The sequence below is a fragment of the Rhea pennata genome, chromosome 7 (assembly GCF_028389875.1).
Source record: "Rhea pennata isolate bPtePen1 chromosome 7, bPtePen1.pri, whole genome shotgun sequence".
NCBI classification, from domain to species: domain Eukaryota; kingdom Metazoa; phylum Chordata; class Aves; order Rheiformes; family Rheidae; genus Rhea; species Rhea pennata.
The window spans coordinates 5,493,958-5,519,540 of record NC_084669.1 but is presented as its reverse complement, the minus strand read 5'-3'; the positions used below and the strand labels follow the sequence as shown (position 1 = coordinate 5,519,540).

Sequence of the window (25,583 nt, the reverse complement as noted above, 5' to 3'; positions counted from 1 at the left end):
TGTTAAATAAAAAGTTTCATCCAGATTAGCCCAGCAACCTGCCTCATAAAACTGAATCACATGCAGATATGAGATAGGTTATATTTCCAAAAAGTTAACCACAAAGAAAGCTCCTTCTCTTTTGACTGATGTCTTGTACTGTGCCTTCTCCACAGTGCCACACGAAGGCACAACCACCTCTTCTCGCTGGTCACAGCAATCTAACTCTGGAGAGGTGAATATACATCTGAGGGTTCCTCTCCCAAATGGGGGAGGCAGGAAGAGTTCAAAAACCAAATTATATCTTAGCACTTGTGTCTATAATTTAAATAAATGTTTGCCTTTCCCCATCTGGCTTTAAAAGTTTTTTTTTATTATTATTATTTTTAAACTTGAAAAGCACTGTTTAGCAACAGAAGGACAGCCAAGAAAATTCTCAATAACTAAACTAACAAACATGGGTTCCTATACACAGCATATATGATGTCCTCTCTTTTTTCCTCGGCACCTTTTCCAGAGTCTCTACATTTGTTTTCTACACTGCCAAATCCAAGCTACAGTAATTTTTTCCATTTTTTTTTGTTTCTCATTTCACAACTTCTCCTAATCCTAAGCAAAAAAAAAAAAAAAAAAAAAAAAAAGGCAGAAAAACAGAAAAACAAGCGATGCTTTCAAAGGTGCAGTGTACATAGAAGTTCAAAATGAGACAGTTTGTCCATCCGTTCCTTTTTGTAATTAAGTATCCAAAAGAATGTCAAACTGCAGTCTTAAAAAATTCTTTGCAAAACTACATCTGCCTATAGTTACCCTGGCTTAAATCACCCCCCTCCAAGGCAGGCTTATAGCAGGGGAAAGGGACCCACAACCACAGGTAATCTCTCCAGTCACTCATGGACATCTCCATGGGGGCAGCAGGACAGGCTGGAGGGACCTCCCTATGCTGTGTGTAGGAAGCACTGGGGCTCTGCCCTATGAACCAATTCGTACTGGTAACTTACAGCCGCAGTATCCCTCTCCTACTCTCCTGCTCACTTTCCCCAAGACTCGCATGAAAAGTAAATAAGGGAGAGAAGCACCAATACATTTTCTGTTTGCTCATGAGGAGGGTCACAGCGCACGGACAGCTGCTCTTCAGCTTTCAGCCCAGCACACATCCGTCCGCATGCGGACACCAACTGTGCACCACTGTGTATATATATAAACAAAACACACACCACTTTGTTTTAGGGAGTCCGAGGGACTACTAAAATAGGTGAGTTTTCAGTATCCAGCCTTGCTTCTAAGAATACTGAAACCTAAGTTCCTTGTCCTTACAGCACAGTGTTTTCATTTCTTGTATTGCACCTTCTACAGAGCAGCCCAAAACACGTGTCATGTCTGAGATAGTCAACAGACAGGGATTTGGTAATGCTGAAGCTCTGTCAGCATCAGAAGTAGCCACCACAATACGACACTCAAGAATTTAGTTTGTTATACTGGTATACTTAAAAACACTGGGCCCAATGTGTCATTTAAACATTGTATTATGCTGATGTACTTGAAAATATTGTGCCCAGCTTCTCCTCTCACTCGTTCTGGCACCACGTGATTTCAGGGAGTTCACTGGGAGTTTGCCTGAAGCAAAGCAAGAGTAGTCCCCAGGAGGTACCTTACAAAGCAAGCAAAACCTCTCCTCTATTTTGGTCTATGCCTATGTGTTTTTTCAAACAACAGATTTGTATCACACCAAGATGGTGGCCAGGAAAAGTATACAAAACTCTTTAAGTAAAACCTGAACAAAGCCATTTATGGAAATAGTAATGCTTAGAATCATAGAATCAGTAAGGTTGGAGGGGACCTCTGGTGATCATCTAGTCCAACCCTCAAGCAAGTGGCCCATACGGGGATCGAACCCATGACATTGGCATTATTAGCACCACGCTCTAACCAACTGAGCTTCTTGGAATTAGGTAAGTGGGTCTCTAAACTTTTTATAGCATCAAATTCCTTATTGAAGTCTACAACAAGCTACAACATAGCTTTATACGTTTTATAAACTAATTTAGACTTGTTGATAGAGTAAGGAATCCACAGATCCAGAATGCAGAGGATTCTCGGAGTACGGTACACTGTTAGAAATCTAATCTCCAGATGGAGCACAGGCTGCTTCTACATGTACTTCACATCAATAATGAGCATATACAAGAATTTTTTTAATTCAGACTTCAGTGTAAAATAATTTGAAAAAAAAAAAGGTAGCTGAAACCAGCTTGCTAATTTACTTTGAAGTTTACTAGACTTCTTTGTAGGACTCTACCTGCAAAGTATATTTCTTTCACACAGTTTGCACTGCACCAACAATTTACAGGCATCTTTAAAATTTACTTTTAAAAAGCCAGTTGGGCAAAGATAACTTAGCCCTCCTCTGAGGGCTTTGCAGGCTTGTGCTGAACAGTCTCAGAAAACAAGCAGCAGGGTTCAGTGTCTTCCTGCGTAGACTGCTTCCCTTAAACTTATATGGGAAAAAGGCAGACAAGCTTGCACCTCAAAACCTTGACTGCATCTTTTTTTTTTATGACTATCTTCAAATTTACATGGAATCTTTCAATGTAAGCCAAAGGCCAAACTCAAGTACCAATCTAAAAGGAAAATTACCAGTGAACTGAAAAAAAATAAGTTTCATACAGACAGTAGAGATTGGTAAACATTATCGTCCTCCACTTCTTTCTCTTCAGAGTATCAGGGAAGATATACCACTAAGAGTTGTCATGAAATAATGAAGTCATGTTTGGAAATAGTGAGTTATTTCAGGTAAGACTCTGTGTTGCCAAACTAGAATGTAGCAGCACTTAAGACTGTCACTTTTTATAATGTTTGCCTATAAACTTTTCCAATGTGGGTTTGAAATGGTGCCCAAATGCAAACAGAGAACAGGTGGGATTCTGAAGCATTATTCCATCCAAGAGTTTTGCAGGGAAAACTCATGACTTTAAACTGTTAGAAAATTCCCGGCAGCACGTAAACAACTATACTGCAAAGTTAACTTTCTCTCCAGCACACCACATGCATCATAAGCATTTTTACACTACTGTGAGATTTAGGGCCAAATTTTGAACTCACTTTCACACTGTATAATCACATCGGTGCTGCCCCTGAGGCTTACATGAGGATTATTTCCCCACTTCTATGTCATTTGAGCGTACCAGAGAAATGAGGCTGTAAATTCACTCAGCCTTCACTTATACCTATTCTCTAGTGTTTTCACAGCAGCATCCTCTGGAATTTTCCCAAACATGAGAATGCTAAGTCAAAATAACCAGCTACATCTCTAAAGGGAGGAGAAGATATAACTATAGAACCTGCACCACCAACCAGAGCTGGATGATCTGGTGTCACATTTATGCTTCTCTAGCCCTCTGCGAAGCTGTGTCCGTAACTGCATCCCGAGCCGTCACCATGAGCTTGTGAATTGGCAATTTACTGGATGAGCTCTGCATGGCAGAGGGAAGGTAGCAGGGTTTCCTATCCTAAGTGAGGTCTCTTGCAAACCCTGTAATTGTGGCATTAGTTCCTACTTCAGAGCACTAACTGATATGAGTAACACCTGTCTATCACTCCTTAAAAAAAAAAATCAAACACAAAAAGGCATGCGTAAAACTTCTGTTGACATTCTTGATCACTGGAGGACAAGGGAGGGAACTTTGCTTCTACATACTGTCTACTCTCAGCTATATCCTTATCTGCAATACTGACACACACAATGTAAGCATACTTATGCTGTTTAAGTGGGGCTATTGAACAACACCCTCACAGAAAACCATACTGCTGTCAAATAAACAAACATGAGCTTTCTTTTTTGCCTGCTCATACAGTCTCTCAGCACGGTTTATGCCATCCAGTCATCAAATGGGGGTAAATACTGTTTTCATAAAAACCATGACCACAATAGAGGACTGGAGGCACTTGAAAAGCTCTATTTCATATGAGATACACAATTATATTCCAAAACATGTTTCTATTCAAGATCACTGGAAAACAGATTTATACTTCCTTAGGTTTTAAATTATTATTTGTCTCCATTTATTAAAATGTTAACAAAGACCTGCTTATCTTAAGGCTCAAGGCATTTAGTTACTTAGTTACAGAGCCAAATAATTAAACAAATACCTAATAGCTAACCCCAGCAAAGATTCTCACACAACTCTCCATAACACAAAAGCCTCAGACCCCATCAAGCCACTTTCCTTTCAAAAGGCTTTAGTAAATAACTAAACGCTCACTATAGCATGCCCAGAAGGGTCAACAGATCTGACCTGTCAAGAATCCAAGAGGTTCATTGCAAAACTCAGTGTCCCCACAGGGAACACCAGGGTGCCAACCATTCCTCCTTCTACCGCTTCTCCTGCCCTTCCTCCTACACCGCTCTTTTTTCCTGTAACTGCGGAGGATTCAGCAAGACTATGCTGAATGATCAACAGGGATTGACTCATCAAACTATGCCTGAAGCAGAATAGCCCCAGGCTCCAAAACTTTGTGAGTCAAATCCAAAACTTTACACTCTATCCAGAAGCCACCAGACAGCCTCTGTAGGATTGGGAAATCCAGGTGGCAGGTTCACAACTTTCCCTACCACCTCTCTGGTACAAGCTGATTGTCTTCTCCATCAGCTTTAGCCAGCAGACTAATCTTAAGAGCAGTTCCCTGTCCCATTCTGACTAGATGATGGATACGAAGTAAATTCAACCTACAACAGCAATGGCCACTGGCTTAAAAACAAAATCATTCTTGCCACAGTGACTATCTACTCTTAGCCAACTGCAAGTCACAAAAGCTAAGCACGTCTCCTTATTCAAAAGGGGACAAAGTGGTGTTTGCAATTCATCCATCTGTTTCTCCAAAGTTACAGGATTCCTGCTGTCTTATTTGTACTGTGTTTCCGTCAGCTGGCTGCCAGCTATGCCCAGCTATGCCCTAGCCAGGCATACTCAGGAAGTCCCTGTGTTCTAATATAATACTTTTCCTTTCAAACTTATTGAAGTTTCTTCACATTGAAAAAAAAAATCTCCTGTCATTGCAAACAACATTGCTAAAAGCAGGAATCATTTCCCTCCCCCGCAACGTCTAAAAACATTAGTTGTTCAAATCTGATGAAAAAGATCGAGGCCTAGTAGAAAAACTTCATCAAACGCACAGCACCAAAGAACAGATGTATGGGACAGTTACAAACAAAAAACGTGACAGATTCTAAGTTTTCATCTGTTCTGCTAAAATAAGCTCCTGGGCTGCTCTACTTGAAAACATGGGGACCTCCACAAAATGTTAAGAAGCAGTTTCTCCTAAATAAATTGAGGACTTTTTCCTGGAATCTTCTTTAACCCTATTATTATCTTTATTCATTATGTACCTTGTCATCCGACTAATACACAAAAGAAAAAGGGAACAAAACTTTATTTGAAGGAGATGAAGAACCGTTTTGCCTTGGAATTGAAAAATTACAAAGCAAGGTAAATATTGCTGCATTTTATACGTATGGTACCTAGCAAGTGTATAGCTTTCAGTCATACTGACTTGCTAGAGCGTAGATCTACAGGATCATGTCAACTCCTATTGAATGTTACATATACTAAGACGATGGAAAAAAAACATGAATCTTCTCCAGTTAAAATACTTGCCAATGTCATCATGGGTAAGGGAAAATATTACACTGCACTGACTTGTTTTCCTAAGCTTTGAAGACTTAGAAAAATAAATAATTCTGGTGTATAGCAAAGAGTTCCATCACTTGCAGATCCCACTGGCTGAGATAAAAGCTTTGTACATATACCTAAAATTTATCCTTGCATGATTAGGTTGATCTGCCCTGTGTAATAATGTTTGGCAGATCTGCAATTTTAGAACAGAAACTCTGTATGTAACTACCCTCAGTGGCATTTAGTCCTGGCTACAGACACAAGGATGTGCATCACACCCTGCAGAACAGAGCAGTGGTGGCAAATCTGGGCCTCATAAGGTCCCCTGTGGCAAATCCTACATGGCTGTCTTGGTGGAAGCAAGGTTTTCCTCGTAGCAGAGTGGTCGAGTTGATGTCTCACACCCCTATCTCCATGGTTAAGAAGATGAACTTCTTCTCAAGCAAAAAAAGACAATGTATTTGTCTATGCTTCATGCAGAGATTAAAAATTCTAACACCTTATAGCCTGCCTGCTCTTACCTGTCTTTATAGTTGTGGTCATTGAGTTATGGGTACACAACTACCCAATGCACATCAAAAATGCCAAGTATCACATGCCCATGGGCTTGGCTGTGTGCTTTGTGCTTTTGGAAACCAAGCCAGGGAAGACTCAGAGCATGCCAAGTTCAAAGTAAACAGCAGAAAGACCAGCAAGGCCACCTCCTGCTGCTGGGAACTGCCCTGTAATTTCTTCCTGTTTGTCCCCATGCTTCATCATCTGCTCCTTACGGGACGAAGATTTCATTACAGAACTCACATCCAGATATGGGACAGGGCAAGAAACAGTAAAGCAGAAAGACAGCACCAGCATGTCTTCTATGCAAAGGCTTGGTAGCCAGGGAGAAACCACCCCCTAACAGTGAGTAGCCACGCCAGGAACCCTAACATCACTATGCTGCCTTTTATTTTGGCATTATTATGACAAGTAATACAGACCATCTTCAGGATTTGAACTGCTGGTTTTCACACACCAGATTTTGACTATCTCCATTCAAGCCATGAACTCCACTAGCAATGTAAAGCAATAGTGATGGTCTCTGTGCTGACTAAGTGTCCTGGAGAGTATAATATAAACCTAATGCATACGTAATGCAATCTCAAAAATAATTAACTAATCTTCAAACTCATTACAGAAGGGTCTTTTCATGTAATCTGTTATACAATACAAGGGGGAAATGTATCACCTTTTGTCAGAATCTTGAATGAAGAGCTGAAAATAAACCTAACTTTCCTATATCTTAAAGGCAGAATCAGAGAAGAGACTAGGATAATTTTCTACTTGTTTCTACTTTCAGCACCAGAATATCAATCTTCCCTACAGTATTCTATGTATAACAAAGCAGCAGAGCAATTTAACCAACTCCATCTTCCAGCTTAGCACTAAAGTCTGCTTGGAAAAGCTCCATAATGCACATACAGTCTTGGAAAAAGGGATGAGCCTGCATATATAATTGTACAGGGTGTTATTATTTTTAATATTTTCTTACACCCATTCAAATCCATAACTTATTTCAGATCCTTTATTTGTATTTCAAGAGCAACGTAAAAACATAACAGAACATAGCATAAAACAAAATATAAAAACATAATCTTTTTGTTCCAGGTTTGCCGAAGGCCATACTTGAGACTATTACTACTCAACATGCAAAAGAAATAAATTACAACTGTAAGGTTAAAAATTGCACAATTTCATGTTCACGTGTTAGTTCTGGATGCACAGAACATCTACTCACATTCCCTATAAGCAAGTCAGCAGCTGTTTCTTTTGTGTGCAATCCCATTTTTACTTGACTATACAAATCCTCTTAATTTTAGCAGCTCATCTGGAAGTCTCATCTTGCTTATTCCCTACTCTGCCTCTGAAACACCACTTCCACCACTTCCTAAAGTTAAGATTTGAAAAAAAAAGTCACTGCAAACAAGATCCCCAAAACATCTCTTCAGCACTTTCATTAAGTCCTATCTTCAGGGAATAAAAACCATAGGATATTCTCCATGTACTTCAAAATCACTGAGCTTCCAGGTATAGCAGACTCCCTTTTCACTGAAAGTAATGTTTATTCAAAAAGAGTACCGAAAGCTAATTTAAGTCTAACTCCACAAAATGAAAGTAGCAACCAGCAGTACTCGGGAGTAAGCGTAGTTAACTGCGGCTCCAGGTGGCCTGCAGTCATTTATGTGACAAGGATTATTTTCAACCTGAAGACCTATCAGCCGCTCATTATTGTAGCAGTCACTCCTGGGCTCATAGCCATATTAATGGAAGATGGTTCAAATGTTTCTGAACTGTTAGTAGAAAGGCAGTGATGCACTGTGGATTTATTGCGAAGCTGGCAGGTTAATCCTGCATGTCTGAAAGGTCTGTGCTCCACTAGTGAGTAAACAGTATTGGATAAATCCGTAATCTCCCTTTGGGTGCTTCAACAGCGTAAAATCAAAACATGATTATTTTTCATGATTTAACCATTTTACCAGAACTAAGTTCAAGAACTGCCTAAAATTTAAACAGTTTTTTTTTAAGTGATTTTTAAGGGGTGTTGGGTGGCCTAAGGCAGCATTCAGGATTATAAATCATATTACTTTACTTGAAGCAAATTAAACATTGCAACACAGAGACACTGAGCAGGGCACTTCACAAACTTGCAAAGCAAGTCCCATAAAAGCAAACACTCACTTGCTGCCCAGCAGCCAGTCATGCTCGCTGCTCACCTGGTACCCCCCTACACACCTATTTTTGCCGTCCTAAAGAAAGAGTAATGAACTCCATGGAGTTCTCTCTACCAAATCTTTTAATCACATGCAAAAACTAAGCTACAGCACGGTGCTGTGAGCCTGTTCTATTCCATCTAACCACAATTTAACATCCTACGGACCGTCCCAGTCAGCACAAACGGCTAAAGCATGCCTGGCCACAGTATCTAATTCCCAATCCCTTTTAAGCACAGCGACAACACAGACAAGCCCCTTGGGAGAAAGCGGGAGGTGATAACTACCATGTCACAAAACCCCTTTCAAAATAGAAACGCCTGAAAAGCTAGGAGGGAAAAGAGGGGAGGCGAGGCAGAAAAGATGATTCTGCACTCCCCAGCCAGCTCCTCACCCTCCTTTCTCCCTTCCAGTCCCCTAGAACATCGTCCTTCCTACGAAACCCTCACAAACGAAAGCTGCGAATTCTCCCCTCCTCTCAGTTCATACGGTTTTGTTACTGCAAGGAGCTTTGGAAAGCTGCTCAAAATCGGTTACTGTCCCAAACTGTGATGAGCCAGTTCTTTGTGGGGGAGGAAAAGCAATAATTACACAGAACTTGCAAAGGCATGTGAGGAAGGGAATTAAAGTAGGTCAGATCTCAGAACTCTTCAGCTTCTCCGAGGTTTACCAAATGCTTTCACCACAGTAATTTTAAAAATACAATTAAAATAAAAATAGCACGGCAGCTGAAGGAAAGCTGCACAGTAGAATTCAGCTAGCACTTACTTTGCCCTTCTGTCCCTCTTTGATACGGATAACATCATTTATGCAGTGACAAGCAATAAAAAGGACCTGAATCAGTAAAAAATGAAGTCTATGAGATGTATTTGTATTAGGTGCTGACTACTCTGACAATCAGAACTTGAGCTAGGAAAGACAAAGCCCTATATTCCTAAACAAGCGTTTCTTTAAAAAATCAGCAACGATAACAACAATAAAGAGGTGAGAAAGGATACAGTGGAGATGTACATTAATTGGTAAATACTTGGTTTTAAAAGTAAAATAAACCCAAATATTTACCCATTACTTTTGCACAATATTCCATTTTGCAACTGTTATTTTTCAAAAGAGGGTGCAATTGGGCAAGCATTACACGCCAATGAATAATTTTGCTGATTTTCTGACTGAAGCAAGAAAGGCCACAATTCCAAAAGAGCGCAGCACTCCAAGTGCACATTGCATAATTATAACAGGAGCTCTTGGCTGCTGCGCACTTGAAAATCTGGTCTTTATTTGGGATTTGCCTGTATTCAAAGCTGTTCCAACTTCACTTTCAATCAGCTTAAAAAACAGGCTAGTCCCCAGCACTACACGATGGAATCTCTGATTTGGGGGCACACAGTGTCGAATCAAAAATGCCACTGCCACATGGCACAACACACCAAACCTAAATTCAAACTCACTCTCCCACTGAAGTCAGTTCCAAAACTGCTGTAAGGATAATTTCACCCTGGCAGGCTCTAGGCCAGATCAAGTATTGCCTGGTTTCCCACAGCCATCACGAACACAAATTAGCGTGTTCTGACTGACTTCACAAAAAATGCTCCTACCTCACCCACAGGAGCTTTGCGCTGCTAAGAGACCCAGGAGTGCAACATGCCTGGGGTTAATGACAGCAGAACCAAATTCTTAGCAAAACTAGTGCAAAACTCCAGCCTCTTAATCATTTTAGACATGTTCTGGGTTCCCCATGTGTTTTCAGTCCTGCACAGATTTTGCACTTGTTTAACTTTGCTAAAATAAAATTTCTCTTCTAATTAAACACGGTGCATAATTGCAAATAGACAAGATATAACTTGCCTAAGTGGGTGATGGTTCTTTTAAAAATACAGATTTATATTGCTAAGGTGTTCTCCTGCTTCCAAGAAAGGAAGTCTCTACTCTCACTGTAAAGCTTCAGTCTTGAGGATCACAAAATTTTTATCACTTAAAAAAAGAGACTTCTCATAAGAAATTTTCTCACTTTAATGATACAAAAAAAGCATAGTTAAGTATTTCTGTCCCATTTCCATCTGTTCCTAAACTAAATATTCATTCTAAGAAAATACTAATCTCTAATTGTTTTTGAATAAAGCCAAATGATCTTTTCTACTTAAGCTGGAAAGCTGGATGAAGAAATATATTCATCAAGACCTATGTTAAATTTATTACAAAAACCTACAGTAGCCCATTATCTCATACATATATAACCTTACATGGCCAAAGTTGTGTCAGCGTTGTCATTGTAAATTCTACTTTCATAAATTTGAAAATTGTCTGTAAACATTTTCTGTAGCCTGAAATTTATTTGTGACTTCTCTGCCAAGAAAGATCCATTTTAAAATTAGAAAAGTATGCAGCCATTGGAGTTGGTAGTTGGGTTCGAGTTTTATCTATAGAAGTGGTTAAAAAGAAAGTTCAGCATGTCTGAAAATCTCCAAAAACCACAAAAAGAATCAAATTTCTAAGAGTTAATTTTTTCAAAAGCTCAGATTTTAACATATGGCAGATAGGCCTGAAATGTGCAATTATTTGTGCTATTTGGCAAAACAGTTGCCGTGTTGACACATTATCAGCTCCCAGTGTTTCACCACCACCGACTGCAAAAATCAACCATAGCCATGCCTAATTAGTCTGCAGCTCAAGACCGCGTCTCTGCGGCAGGACTGTGGATTTCAAATGCAGAACGAACACGTTAAGGCTCATTTAATCTGGCTGCGTGTACCACTCACCAGCATCTCACCTAGCAGCCCCGGGACTGGCCCGAACAACCTCCGACAGCGGATCTTTGGAAAGGCATCCAGCCCCCGCCTGAAGCCGCGCGGACGTCCCGCTCCTCGACACGGGGCTGCGACAGTCAGTCACGCTTCCTTAGAAGAGGGAAGTGCAAAACCTCCGCTTTAACGTGAGTTTGACTTCGGGACCACAACTGCTCTTCTGACGGCCACAGTACCGCACGGGAACCCTGGGCACGTCTGTGCCCTGGGCAGGCGCTTTGGCTGCGTCTTCCTCCTCGGACGGGACGGCGCGCCGTGGCGCTCCCCGTCCCGCCCGCTTCGCCAGGACCGCCGCGCCGGGGATGCCGCCGCGCCGCCGGCTCGGCAGCCTGGCGGCAGCCGGGACAAGCATGCAGCACGCGCTGCACCCGGTGGCGGGAGACACCGGGGTCCCCGCGGGAGCCCCGCTCAGGCTGCGTTTGACCGGTGCGCGGCTGGGCTCTGCGGAGCGTGCGACGCTAACCTCTGAGCACTGCCGTTTGCTCTGTGTTGTGCAACCTCTTCTTTTTCGCTTTTTGAACAAAACTGAATTTATTGCTCCGGGTACTGCACTGAATGCGACTGTATTTTTATGTTGTTCACTGTCAGCAAACAGCTGTGACACAGTTAAAAATCAAATGACCAATTGATTTGGTCACGTTCAGAGTGCAGCATAAGAACATATCACCCGTTAAAGCAGGGCTCAGCCACTGCTCCTTCTAGGAACCTCCCAAACACACATCTAAGGCCCATTTCAAACTACCGTGATTTTCACAGGACATGGAATTAGGCTGTCTCTTGTGGAAAGCTTAAATTATTCCTTTGAAATTTGACCTAAATTAGAAGAACTAGAACACACTGCCACTGCACCCGGCGAGGGCCCTGAGTTGGTGCTCCAAGGACAGTGTCAGGGCACTGTGTGTGGAAGAGACTAAATTAGCTACCCAGCAGAACGATAACACACAACATGGGCAAGGGAAGGTCAAAGGAGAGCTTGCTATTTATCAAGTATATGTCTAAACTAATTATTCAGTTCACAAAGTAACCCTTCAACCTACGTGTGCGGTCAAAGCCCTTTTGAAATGTTGGCTATCATCAAAGGACTTCACAGCCTGGGTGCATAGAAAGAGAATAACTCCTTTTTACACATTGGGGTAGTCATTTTTTCTAAATACTTAAACGCAAAAATTCTTTAAGCTCCCCAGAATAAAAAACGTATCCATAATGCAAGATACAACTCAAATTTGACAGTCCCAGAATTCTTGCAGGTCCTGTTTACGCACACACCTCTTACAGCCTCAGATTTCACTGCTTAAGGAAGAAAACGCTGCAACCGGTAATAAACATATTCAAGATCCACCCTTAGTGACTATCCATTTTATCAGCACTGATATTATAATTCACAGTAGCTTAAGATACTGTCTCCAGTGCAAATACTTCTGCATGTATCACAGTAATACCTACTGGTCACAGGTCAGATTCAGAGCTCAACTAGCCCAGCATTTTATAAAAGAACCTTAGAGAAGCTTGCCACTGACGAGATCAGTTATACTGTAGATAATCAAAAGTAAAACACTTTGCTGCATTACAACATCTTATATTCAGGACAGGATACTGAATACGTATCTATGCAGTTGATTATTGGATCATTATTTGGATAAATATCGCTTGTGCTGAAGTACATAGTTAACCAAATACTACGAACAAAACAGTTGCAAATATCCCTAACGTTGTTTAGCTAAGAGATAAGACTACATTTCAACTAGATGTTACAATCAAAATAAACAAAAAGCTACAATCTCAATTCCTGCTGAAGTTACATACAGCTTTCTACATATTCTGAGTCACTACGACAATAAATAGTAACAATCAAAGCATCTAACACCAAAATGGATAAAATTTAAGGTATGTCCAGACTTTGCAAAGTTTAGGAAAGGACATACAGACAAGCATGTACCAACAGATACAGGCTCAAAACAGGTTTTATCAAAAATAAGGAGCAGATCAAAGTATGTCATAAAAGGTCATAGCCCTGGCGACCTTCTCAGCTGGTCCAAAATGCTGTAGCACCACTGACGGTGACTCAGTAGCCTTACTGACAGTTTATATTGTTGTAGCACCTTACCCTCCAAATTAACTGTGGCTCAAAAATATTTGGCATTTGCAAAATTAAAAAAAAACAGCTTTGTCTTTGAAGAGCTTTTCCAAAAGGTTTTTTGTTTTGTTTTCTGCCCAGAGAGCTCGTGGGTGGCACTGATGAAACCCAGAGAAGGTGATTGTGTAAAAAATTGTTATTTTTTAAAAGGGATTTAATGAAGTACATAAAGGAGGTTTTATTTCCCAAATCTCAGATATAAATCCCACACAATTCCCTGTATTCTACAGCATAAAAGCTCTTATTATACCATTAACTTGGAAGCTTTTTTTCCTCCTTTCTGGTAATGATTCAGGGTTCGCACATCTGAAATTGTTCCATGTAAGTAACATTCCTGTCCAGGGAAGAAGTTTCACATCCCTTTTAACAATTTACACTTTGATAAAACCCAGATTCTACCCACTGGATATTCAGTCTGGGAAAAGCGTATTTTTAAACTGTGCTGTTTAAAATAAAGGTGAAAAGCTGAAAAATCACCAAGCACAAGCAGAAAATGTTACTCTTGTCCCTGTAAAATACTTCACCAATCATGCAATCACATTCTTTCTGATTTAACCCTAAAACTAGGGGACCTCACTGCAAACAGCTAATCTGAAACCAGAATTATTCATGATTTTGTCGTTCTTCTGAAAAGCCAAAAAGGCACCAGATGTACAATTAATAAATAAAACAGTAAGTGGTGATGAGAGTTGGGCTTTTTTGATTCTCATGTTACCTCCCCTCCCCCCCCCAAAAAAAAAGTTTTGCTATCAACAATCTCTGTCAATGAAAGATGACAATATTACTATACTTTGTTAGACTTTTTCAGGAATGCTTGCTAGAGAGGATGGCTCATCACTTCTAAATAATTCAAGCTCTGTCATGAATAAAAATGTATTAGGAATGGATTCTAAACTGTGCTAGCTGGTGACATCTATTTTTTGAGGCAATGGGTAGAAACAAACCAGTTTTACATGAAAATTTGTTAAGTAAAAACAAAGCTGTGTCCCTGTACATGAATAGTAAAATGCGTAAAAATCAAATTGTCTCCAGAAAGCTTGCTGGATCATAAATGACCTATAGATTATTATATTGTTTTGATAGTTGAGTTATTAGAAATGCAACCACTCCACTGAACAGCCAAAAACAGCCTTATGAAGGAAGCCTCACTTCCCCCGCAATGCGTTCACAGAGCAGGAAGGGTACTCCACAAAATAGTAAAATCACTCTTAAATACAGCCAACACAGCCAATAAAAGAGCAGAGTTTTTTTTAACTCTTTACCGAAGGAAAGCACTTTGAAAAGTTTGGGTAAAGGATATACCTACAAAAACATACCACCAGATACAGGTTCAAAATAGGAGGTTTTGTTGAAATATCTCTTTCAACATGAATGTTTCAACTAGTCTTTGCTTTCACAGTAATAAATTGCTATCCACGCTGCACAGATACAAAAATTTCACACTTCTGCAATTTGCAGTCGTGCACTGATTGTTTTTGGACATGAACAACAACAGGGAACTTTATAGTAACTCACTACAAACATCAATAAAACTGAGACACTTGCTTTTATTCTCTTAGGAGAGTACCCTGCAAAATTAAACACGTAGGACATACAGTGAAAAAATTATCGGGATTTTTCTTTTCCTCTTAACTCTTCAGGTAGTTAGAATCACAAAGGCATATAGCTACACAAACATTTTCATTTCTGGAGATGTCAATATGCAACAGGTATGCAAGCACAACGCACTGGTTTTCTTAACGACTCATTCTTGGAAACTTTTATATATACATTGAGATTATATGAAGTGATGACAATCTCAGTGAAATCACTGACACCACTTGCTTGCATATAGTTAAATATATGTATGCTTGCATTGAACACAGTCAATGTGTAAACAGTAAAAGCTGGAAACCATGCAATTATTGAGGGCTAATTGGTTGCTTGCCTGGTATTTACCAAAGCACATAAAGAGACTGGATTCTATTCCAGATATTCAGGCATTTAAAATTAACTTGTATTGCAGAATTAAGCATTCTAGAATAATTTACCTTCAGGTTCCAACGTGGCATCTTCAACAACTAAATTAAAGGAGGGTCGAGCCAGGGAAAGTCCAGCCATGGTGACCACCACCAGGCATATAAGGCAACTCAAATCCCAGCTGACCATCTTTTTAGTGTAAATTCCTGGTCCATTTCCATATCTCCATGTGGACTTTAATCCCATCTGAACACCTCTACAGAAGCATGGACAGAAAGCAGTGCCTTTGGCCACGATAATACCTCCTCTCTTGGAATGTCGTCTGCTGCTGTGGGGGAGAGAGAGATTTAGCAGCGTCAGTGCAACCATTTTAAATGCAAACTGAAAAATTTCACAAAGCCCCGACAGGGCTGAGAGGGGGAGGAGGAGGATGGGAAAAGCAGTTTTCCAGTTTCAAGAACACGTGAAAAGTGAGTGACTTTTCATTTTCTGTTAGCAGTTTCCATCATCACCTGAGGCGTAACCAAGTCCTCCTTGTTTTCAAAAAATCACTTCTCAGCACATATTTAGAGAGGTATTTTAATGACAGGAAAATATACAGCTTTAAAAAAATAAAAGTACACACATGTGCAGGCACATAACCTTTAATACTATAAAATTACCACAATTATAGAAATTATATTCTTGTTACTGTTTGAATGTTTAGTTTGCCCTATTTTTCAGTCTTTTACCTAGACAGTTCTTCAGACAGATGAATTTTCAGTAATTCAGTAATTTTCTACAAGGAAAACAGCTGAAAAATACTCTCTGGACTTAGATAATCTGGAAAACTTTATATCTCTTCGGGAATTCTAACTGTTCTGTATGCTTCCCTCCTTCTACCTTAGTTCAGTGTCCATTTGATTCTCTTAGAGTTCAGTACAGGTAAAAGGAGCTAGTCTTTGAAGAGGTAATTCTTAATTAAACACGACTGCAAGCAATTAAAATCTGTATAAAGTTTGATATAGATTGCTTTTTCATGGGAGATCTCCCCAGCATCACTTTCTATTCCTATAATGCTAAACTGCAAAACACGCTCACCTGCGCAGACGTATTTCTGCTCATTCTCGCTTGGGGAAGCTTACTTATATGTATTTTACAAATGAGGGGAAAATGCCTACTTCATTCACTGTAAAACAAATCATTTAAGATGCAGATGACTGTGTGGTAAATCAGCCATGTGCTGATGGAAGAAAGAGGAGAAAAACAGCACCAAACTACCTGACACTGCCTTCAGTGTCAGACCCAGCTACCACCACACCAAGATGCCAGGTGTGGGTCTGAAGAGCATCCTCAAAGGGTGACTTCACAGCTCAACCAGAAAAGTGCACCTTATTTTCCTCTCCAAAAATAAAAGTGAGTATACCTCAACAAGTGGATAAATCCAGTAACTGCATCAATTGTTCTAATCTGGCCAATTAATCTTAGACATGATGAAAGCTAACTGAAGTTTCGAGGGCACCCATCTTGAAGAAAAAAAAAAAGGTAGCATAAAATCTTTTTCCCTCCCGCCTTCACCCTTGAAAAGGGGGAAAGGGGAAGTGCAGGGATAAAGGCAAACTTCTCAGAAATCCCTGTCATCTGAACGTGCAGAACCTCAATATGCTGTACTCAGAAACATGGACAAATTATTCTCTCCCTTTATAAATACACTAAGAAGTGTATTCAAATTTTATTAGCCTTTAGCTAAGACCTGGTACATACAAACCAGCTTCATAGTATTAAGGGCAGAAATGCTGCTGAGGTATCTTTCATCTTGGATACCACATATAGTAACTTCTGAAGTCAGTAGAAATGGATTTTAGAAGACATAAATAAGGCAGTTGAGGAAAAATCATTAACACATGGTATTTCTAGTGAAGCCATGACATTTCAAGTTAGGATTTTTTCACCTCAACTAGTATCAGCTCAATGCTCTGGCCTCTTTTAGAACCCAAGCTAGCAATCACTATTAAATCTTCAGTAAAAACACCACCAGACCACTGCATAAACATTTGCGAAGAGCTCTGTGAACGCTTCTTTAAATAAGTGCAGAGCAGGTGTAGAATTGATGTGAGCTTTATCTCCGTGACTGTGTTTGGTGTTTGTGTTTGGTGAAGGACTGGAGCAAGCCCTCCTGGACACTATCACCCAGATCAACCCTCTGACTCACTGTCTGACAGCCACAGTGCTGTAGCTCGGTTTATCCAGCTGCAAAGTGAGTAAAAACCTCAATTAACAGGCTGAATGTAACGCTCATTCAATTTCCACAAATCATCCTGTGAAACTTGATTAAAGGCTAGGTATATACATGCAAAATTTAATCATAATTTTGCAAAAAAGAAAACATACTCTAATGCTAATATATATTCCGGACTTTTTTAAACAGCATCAATTCTATTCACAGTTCAGCTGCTTACGACTATTAGGCTATACTAAAAGCCGTTCATAGCATGCACGTAGCATCCTAAGTCCTGAACTGTAGCACAAGGCTACTTGCCAATGTACCTTCTCACCTGAAGATTTTTGACGGTTTCTGCACCTGAACATTTGCCAGCAGAACAAAATGAGTCTTCATCCACAGGACAACAGAAAATTCCAAAAAAAAGCGTCTTGCAAAGGTGTAGCAAGGCAAAAATCAGAGCTCTGGAACCAAAACACCTTTTACAACCATGATAGTGACCATCATTCAAGGATTGCCCTTTCCCCAAAAAAGCAGAGTCCAATGAAAAAGCAACAAAATCAAATTCTTTTCATAGTTTAATCGCCACAGTTGCTGGGGGACGATTCTCTGGAAAGACCTCCTGCACTGGATAATTATGTACCTCTATCTCAATGTTTGGAACACAGCCCCAGCATGCTTTTTGGCCTCCACAATTCTGGCTTCCTGACTACAATACCATAATCCCTCCTGGAGTCTCAGACTCAGTGAAAGCCACACGTAGTGTTTATTTTTCCCCTTGAAAGGGAACTCTGTCTCTCTTCTCAGCCTACACTTTGGGGAGGAGTTGTCAGCCTCCAATGATTGATGGCTCTCCTTGCCACTCGCTCATCAAGTCAATTTTCACCTCGTCACATACCTGCCCAAATTTCTTTGCCAAACTGACAAGCATGGGAAAGCAGACTGGTTTGGGAGCCCAACCAAATTCCTGAAAGCTGTACTTCAGTTTAAACACACGCACACACAAACAAGTAGTACTTGTTCAGCAGTGGCATTAATTAAATTCAATGCTCCGTGTTCTTTTTAATCTACTTCCATTGTTGTTTATAAGATGTTTATCACTCCCCAGGAGAGTACAATTTGTAGAGTATGTTAAGCAAATCAATACGTCAATAAAGGGTTATACTCACTGTATAACCCTTTAGCATCTTTCTCTGCTAGGCAGGGAATAGCAAAATCTGAATGAAATATGGATCTTCCCTCCTCAAAGAAAACCCAAATGCCCTAACAACAATAGTTCACTGTTACTTCTAGTACCTGAACTAGTTGCTTTATCAGAAAAATCCAGGTATATGAAGCTTTAAAACTAGCTATTATGTATTTATATAATCATATATATGAAAAACATAAATATACAAGCCTCTGTGTCTGTGTGCGTGTATACCTAATCTACATATATATACATATACACATACGGATTAACAAGACTCTTCATCACAGTTCAATCTCCAAGTAGATTTGAGCATCACAGCTATTAAACACTAATTCTGAAGGACTAATGGGAACCGGCTGGCGGCTTCAGTACTTTCTCATTGTTCAAACTTCTTTCATTTGCTTTCCAGGACTATCCTGTTTTTCTCAAGTCTTTTGCCACTAAGAGATCAGAAAAAAAAATCTGCATTTTAATTGACATTCCAGAGAGAGAGAGAAGTCCAGAGGCTGCTGATTGCTGTCTATTCAGCGCAAACAGGCTTTTCAGATGAAAATGAGTAAAGGCTAGTGGAAGATTTACAGGGATTTCGTACAAAGGAGACAATGAAGTTTTAAATGTTGATAGCGTTTCACACCAAACACATAATGGATCACTGTTTGAACGGGCAGTTTTGCATTTAAATATATATTTCATTTAGAATCTCTTTCCCCCCCCCCCTCATCTCAGGCGGGGGCAGTTACGTACCGCCTGCCCCTTACCCCGAGCGTCGCGGCGGGGCACGGCGGGCGAGGACCTCCCGCTTCTCGGCACTTTCTCCCCGCCTTTGCGCCGGGCTCCGGGCGGCCCGTCGAGGCGCTGGCGGCCGGGCTCTGCGGAGCCCGCGGGGACGAGCTGGGAGCGGGGCTGCGCGGGTGCCCCGCACCGGCGGCCCTGCGAGCACCTAACCGGCGGGGGAGCAGACGTTAAGCCTCCTTTCTAATAAAAAGCCCGCCAGCTGTGCCGACGGCCCTCCTGCTGTCACCGCTGGAAACCCTCCCCAGAGGTTTCCGCGCATCAAACGGCTGCGGAGGGGAGGGCGCGCACGCACCAAACGGGCTGCGTTTTCCGCCAGGCTCCCCCACCCCGAGCCGAGTGGCACACGAGCACGGCGGGGCCCCGCCAGGTCCCCGCTCCGCACCGCCGCAGGCTGCGGCCGCAGCCGCCGGGCAGCGCCGCGCCGCTCCGCGGGCAGCGCCCGGCCGGGCCGCGCCGCGCCGCTGCCGCCGCCGCGCACCAGGTGCGGGGCCCCTCGCGGCTCCGCGGCCGGCGCCGCCGCGCTCCGCCACCCCCCGCGGGGGTGCCCCCCGCCGCCCACGCCCGCCCGCCGCTGCCGCGGACCCAGCCGGGTGCCATTACCTGCAGCGAAGAAGCTCCGCGGAGAGGGTGCGCTCCCGCCGCAACAGGCGGGCGGAGGCGAAGCGCCGAGCAGCGGCTCCGCGGGACGGGCAGAAACTCCTGCGCGGCCGCGGGTCACTCCGCAGGCAGCCCCGGCGGGGCCGGCTGGCAAGCCCGCAGCGGCGCAGCGGGGCGCATCCCCCGCGGGGCGCGGGCGCGGCGGGACGCGGCTCGGCGCACGGCTGCGCGGGGAGGCAGGAGCCGCGGCCGGGAGGCGAGGCAGAAACCGGCCCGACTGCTCGTGCCCTGGCTGCGCTGCAGCAGGCTACCGCCTCAGAGGGGCGACGCGGCCGTGCCCAGCGCCAGCGGCCACTTCCCCCCGGGCATCGCCGAGCAGAGCGCCGCGGGTCCCGGTCCGCTCCATCCAGGCTCCCTCCCGTAATCGCCGCAGCTTTGTCAAGCCGACAACCCCCTCTTTTTTTTTTTTTTTTTTTTTTTTTTTTTTTTTTTTCCCTCCCTCTCTCTCTCTCCGCACACTCCTCCGGCTCCCTTCCTCCCTCCCCTGGTCACTCCCCCCGCTGCAACCCGAGCCGTTTCCTGGACGGCGCTGCTGGGCTCTGCCAATCGCGGCGGCCGCGGCGCGGAGCCCCTTCCCCCGCTGCCGCCCGCGCGGCGCGGCGCGGCGCGGTGCCGTGCGCCCCCGGGGCCGTCCCGCCGCCGGCCGCGGGGCCAGCGGCCGCGATCCCGCCCCGGGGGTCGGGGCGGCTTCCCCGGCAGGGAAAGGGGCGTCCTTCAGCAGAAGCGAAGCGGCGAGGTGTCCGCCTCCGCCGGGGGCTCGCTGCGGAGCAGCGTTACGGAGAGGAGCCGGCCGTGCCCCGGGGAAGCACATCCCGCCCGGGGCTGGCGGCGCGTGGGGGGATCCCGCCCCGCGGCACCTCCCTTACTGCGTTTAGTTTTCTGCCTGGCTGGAGAGGAAAGCTGGGGAGCGGGGCCGGCCGTCCCCACGGGACCGCGGGGTCGGGGCCTGGCCGCCGGCCCGCACAGCTTTCCCCCAAAACCTTGCCTGCAGTTTTGAGGACCGAGGGCCGTGGCTGGCTGATTGGAAGCCTGTTCCAGTTTGCGAGGATAAAGGGATAACGCGCGCCCAAAAAATCACCATCCTCTTAGGAGTCTTTTTAGTGCAATGCCAGTTTTGGATTATTGCGACAGAACGCCTTTAATAATTGCGTATGTGGTGCCCAAAGAGGGAAAGTTGTCAAATAGTTCAGAAAACATTATTCTCCTGGACACACAATTTAAAACAATGCATAATATTACCATTTAAAATGCAGTATAAGTTACTTTAATACCATTAACTAAAAGGTTGCCAATACAGAGTCCATGTAATGCTTGCTTTGTAAAATCAGCTTGACAACAAAATCAGTAAGTGGTGGATGCCTCAAATCAAATCAGTGCTGATCAATTTATTTAAGCATAGCTCTACGGTACATTTTTATTTTGTGCAATATTGACAGACGGGATTTTCAAGGACTATGACTTCACTGCACAGTGTAACTCTGTACATACTTCCAGACACCAAAAGACCTGAAAACAAGTTTTCTGTAGAGTATGTATGTACCTCCCAGAAAGTGCTTTCCCATCATCACTAGCAGTAATGCAAGCTTTGTGAGGGACAACAAACAAATTTGTAATTGATTAGAAACACAATTTTCTTTTTTTCTTAGGTTCCTAAAGCCATAGACATTTGAATGTTCTAATTGAGAAGCTGAGATGTCACAGTCAAGATCCAATTTTCCCAGGTCCAAGCATGCCCATTGAAAACGCTATTAATGCATTCTCACATAAATTATTGTCTAACACAGGAAGCTGCAATACCTTGCCTCATTCATCGATATCTTTGCATACTCTGAAAGAAAAGGAAGCATTCCACTAAAAATGACAGATCAGTTCACCTATTTCCAATGTCTGGAAGCACTTGTCAGAAATTATTCTTCTGAGGAATGAAAAGATAGCAGTCTTATCAATAGTGCCCTATTCTCTTAAATGAGCCACATTCTCTTAAAAGTGACCCACAACAGCCAAACCCCTCAATCTGAGAAAAGCAGAAGCATGTTTGGAATTAAAGGGGGTGGGGAGAGGATCAATTCTGTCATCATATTTAGGCTTCAAGAGATCTCAGTGGGCCCAGGGAGCCTTTCATAGCAGTTAGGCTGCTGAATGAGAGCATAATCTCTTTACAGTTTTTCCTCCTCCTCTCAAAGTGGCTGGAATCTTTTTTGTGAGCCCTCCTGCACGTGAATGGTGTGGCTAATAAGCCTATTAATGAGGTTCCACAGTGGAGTGTGAATAGGTAAATAAGCCCCAATCTGTTGAGGTTCAGAAGCAAGGGCAGTAAAGCCATCACGAACTAAAGGTGACAGTTTGAACTGAAATAGGAACAACAGCTCCAGGTTTCAAGCAGAAGAAAAGACAGACAAGGCCCACATTCAGAATCCTTCTACCCCCTACCAAGCTCTATTTTCTCTCCCATTCTTCCTCCTTTATAAAATGTCTTGAGTAGTCACCCATTTTTTCAAAAGCTCTTGAGACGTCCTTTTTCATCCTGGCAATGATACATCAATAGGGAGGAAGGAAAATGAGGATACCAATGCTCCTTTGCACCGCAACTTTCAAAAGCACGAACACTGCTGTCCACTAGCATATGGAAGTGGGGGAGGAGAAGGAAAGTTAAATTGAATCTTTCAGTATTCCCAGCTCTTTGTCACTGCTGTCAGCTGGACTCCTGGTTCCCTCTTCCACACACAGGCAGGCATACAGTTAATGTTCAACGTGGGGCATGGTACAAAGGAGGTGGCTCCAGCTGCAGGGAAAGCACAGCTGGGCTCAGTAAAATCTCTGATGCCGACAGGGCTCTGTCTGCGAGAGTGAAGACATAACCCATTTCCACCTGGCATCTCTTCTTCCTGACAGAGCAAGATGAAAATGTGCCTGACTTCAGACTGCTCCTGAGCTCGATCCACAGGAGCCCAGCTCAAGCACTTTTGGAGATGAAAGTTTAAGTTTAACAAAGCAGAAGGAAAAAGGGCTTGCATCCACTGAGAGAAAAGGTGAGATGGGCAACTAATTCCCGTGGATGATGTGGAAAATGTCACCTTAGAAACAAATGAAACACAGAGTTTCTGAGAAACCCTCAGTTCTGATCCTCATAGATTCTCTGACCTTTTCTTAAATCCTGGAGATATTAATGTAGTCAAGGTCCCATGGAAACCTGTTCCTCCATGGGAATTCCAGTGAGGAATAAGCCACAGTTCCTGCCATATTGCATACAGATGGCAAGGTATGAGAGGGACAGGCCATACGGTACCTGCTGGTAGCAAATTCTCCTAGTACCAGTGCTGAATTTGCTAGCATGTCACATTTCTATCTGATGAAAATGGGAATATAATATGGAAGAAAAATAAAGAGAAAATCCATGCACTAAAGCTTTTATGAGCGATGAGGAAAAATCCTCTAGGTTCTAATTTGGCCGTGCACATCACTGAGGCTTTAGCTTCTCCATGGAGGACGATGGGAAGCAACATCTCCCCCCTATTATTCAAGCTGTCTTGTCCATAATTTTTGCTTGACCATGCTGTGTGTGATTAAATACTCGTCCAAGATTTTCTTTTTAAGTTCTTTTAAAACTAAGTGCCCAAACCCAAACTCTGGCAGCTAAAATATTTACCTGGTTTCCAAAGTATTTATGGCTCCCTTTCTTGGCAACGCTGAACTTTTTTTAAGGTGCTAGAATAATACAGACCTAGGAAACTTATCATAGAAACCCACTTCTGAAAATCCAGTCTGAATAGTTTTCATCTTTTTCTTTTAAATGATAAACAAAGTTGTTCTATATATTTGTGTGTCAGTTGCTTGGTGGAAAGACTTCACACAAATTAATATTAACCCTTCGTTGCATAAAAAAGGACTATTGTGAGACTCAATTCAGTATCCTTCATTACATACCATTTCAAGATGCTGCTGAATTGAAAGATTATGGTAAGAAATTATTTTAATGCCAGTAGATTCAGTAATTGTCCATAAGTCTGGAACAGGCTGGCTATCAAGTTCTTCTACACCAAAATATATATTAGGAACCAGGGGGGACAGTTTCCAACCTGCAAGGGGTAGTATTACTGAGTATTTATCAATAATAAAACTTTCTTGTTAAACTACAGATTGTGCTAAATTCATTCCTTTGGCCTATCAGATTTTGATCTCCCTGTCTGTTATGCCACAGCAGCATCTTCTGAGAGAAATTACTTTAGCCAGTACTGCAAAGCAGCTGGAACGAAGACAGATCATCTTTGCTACTAAGGTAGCAATGTTTTGTAATGGCATTTGAGGATCATCATTCTGTTCAGATAGTTACACCCAACACCCGTGTAACCTTTCTGGGCACTCCTTGCATGTTTTATGTCTTAAGGAAAAAATTCAAAAATGCTTTGTTGTTATTATTAGATTGTTGCAAGATACATTTAAACAGGAAATGTGATGTGTTATGATTAGGGTATTAAGCTGGGATGCTGGACATTTAATGCTGTCTACCATTGCACATCAGCTTTCCTATATAGTCTGGGGAAAGTCACTTAATCTGTCTGTGTCCAAAGTCTCCAGCTATGAAATGAGAATAATAGCTACTTCCTGTCTCCCACCCTTTATCCATTTCATCTGTTTAGATGGTAAGCTCCTCATCTCTAACCATGGTTTCATACACTGCTTAGAACAATAAAACACTAATCACATCTGGAACCTTCAGGCACTTCCATAATGCAAATATTGAATACTAATTAATCAAAATAAAAGAAAATCCTCAATTTATTATGTATTCACTCATAAAGGAATTGTCACACGCTATCCTGTACTGGCAGACTGTCTCTGGCTCAAAACTCATTAAGGCACCGTATTTCAGCCTCAAGTACTGGACCTCTGAACTCTTAACATTCATCTGGTCTGACTGGACTGCTCTGCTATGCTTTCTTTTCTCCAGGCCCCTGAAGCATATTCTTGGGAAAGAACTGTGCAGAGATTATGATAATGTTTTACAATGTTCAGGATACCTGCCTCAATTTCCCTATAGTAGAATATACAGTTTGTAAAGAAAGAAAATGTTAAAATTTGCCTGAGCCAAGAGATGAGCCCACTGCTATATGTATCCAGCACTCTAACCTGTGCTCCCCTGAAGAGCACACAATTACCTGGTGATGGTATCATCTTTTCCAAAACAGTGGAAGGTAGCATCCATTGAAGATTACAACAGTGACTCCTCTCAAAAAAGGCCTTAGAGAAACCATATAAATAAAACCTTTTCCATGAGGGCACAGCAAGACAGAAACAGGCTTATAAAAATGAGAAGACAAAGGCTGCAAAGACAGTTTTTCTTTCCATTACAGATGTATCTCTTGGAGATATTTGGCTTGTTGACCCAGGCATTTTTTGTTTCTGTTTCAAGCTAACCGATACATGCTGGTTTGTTTTGCTAAACCTCTGTTGCC

General features: G+C 42.5%; 1 protein-coding gene across 1 annotated transcript in view; it reads right to left on the bottom strand.

The window, feature by feature from the left end:
• Positions 1 to 20,128, bottom strand: part of FGFR2 (fibroblast growth factor receptor 2) — an 85,436-nt gene extending 65,308 nt beyond the window's left edge. The window contains exons 1-2 of the mRNA XM_062580781.1: positions 20,074 to 20,128; positions 15,358 to 15,614 (exon numbers count right to left, since the gene is read on the bottom strand). Coding sequence (XP_062436765.1) covers positions 15,358 to 15,532 — 175 coding nt within the window. The 5' untranslated portion in view covers positions 15,533 to 15,614; positions 20,074 to 20,128. The remainder of the gene's footprint in view (positions 1 to 15,357; positions 15,615 to 20,073) is intronic.
• Positions 20,129 to 25,583: the final 5,455 nt, after the last annotated feature.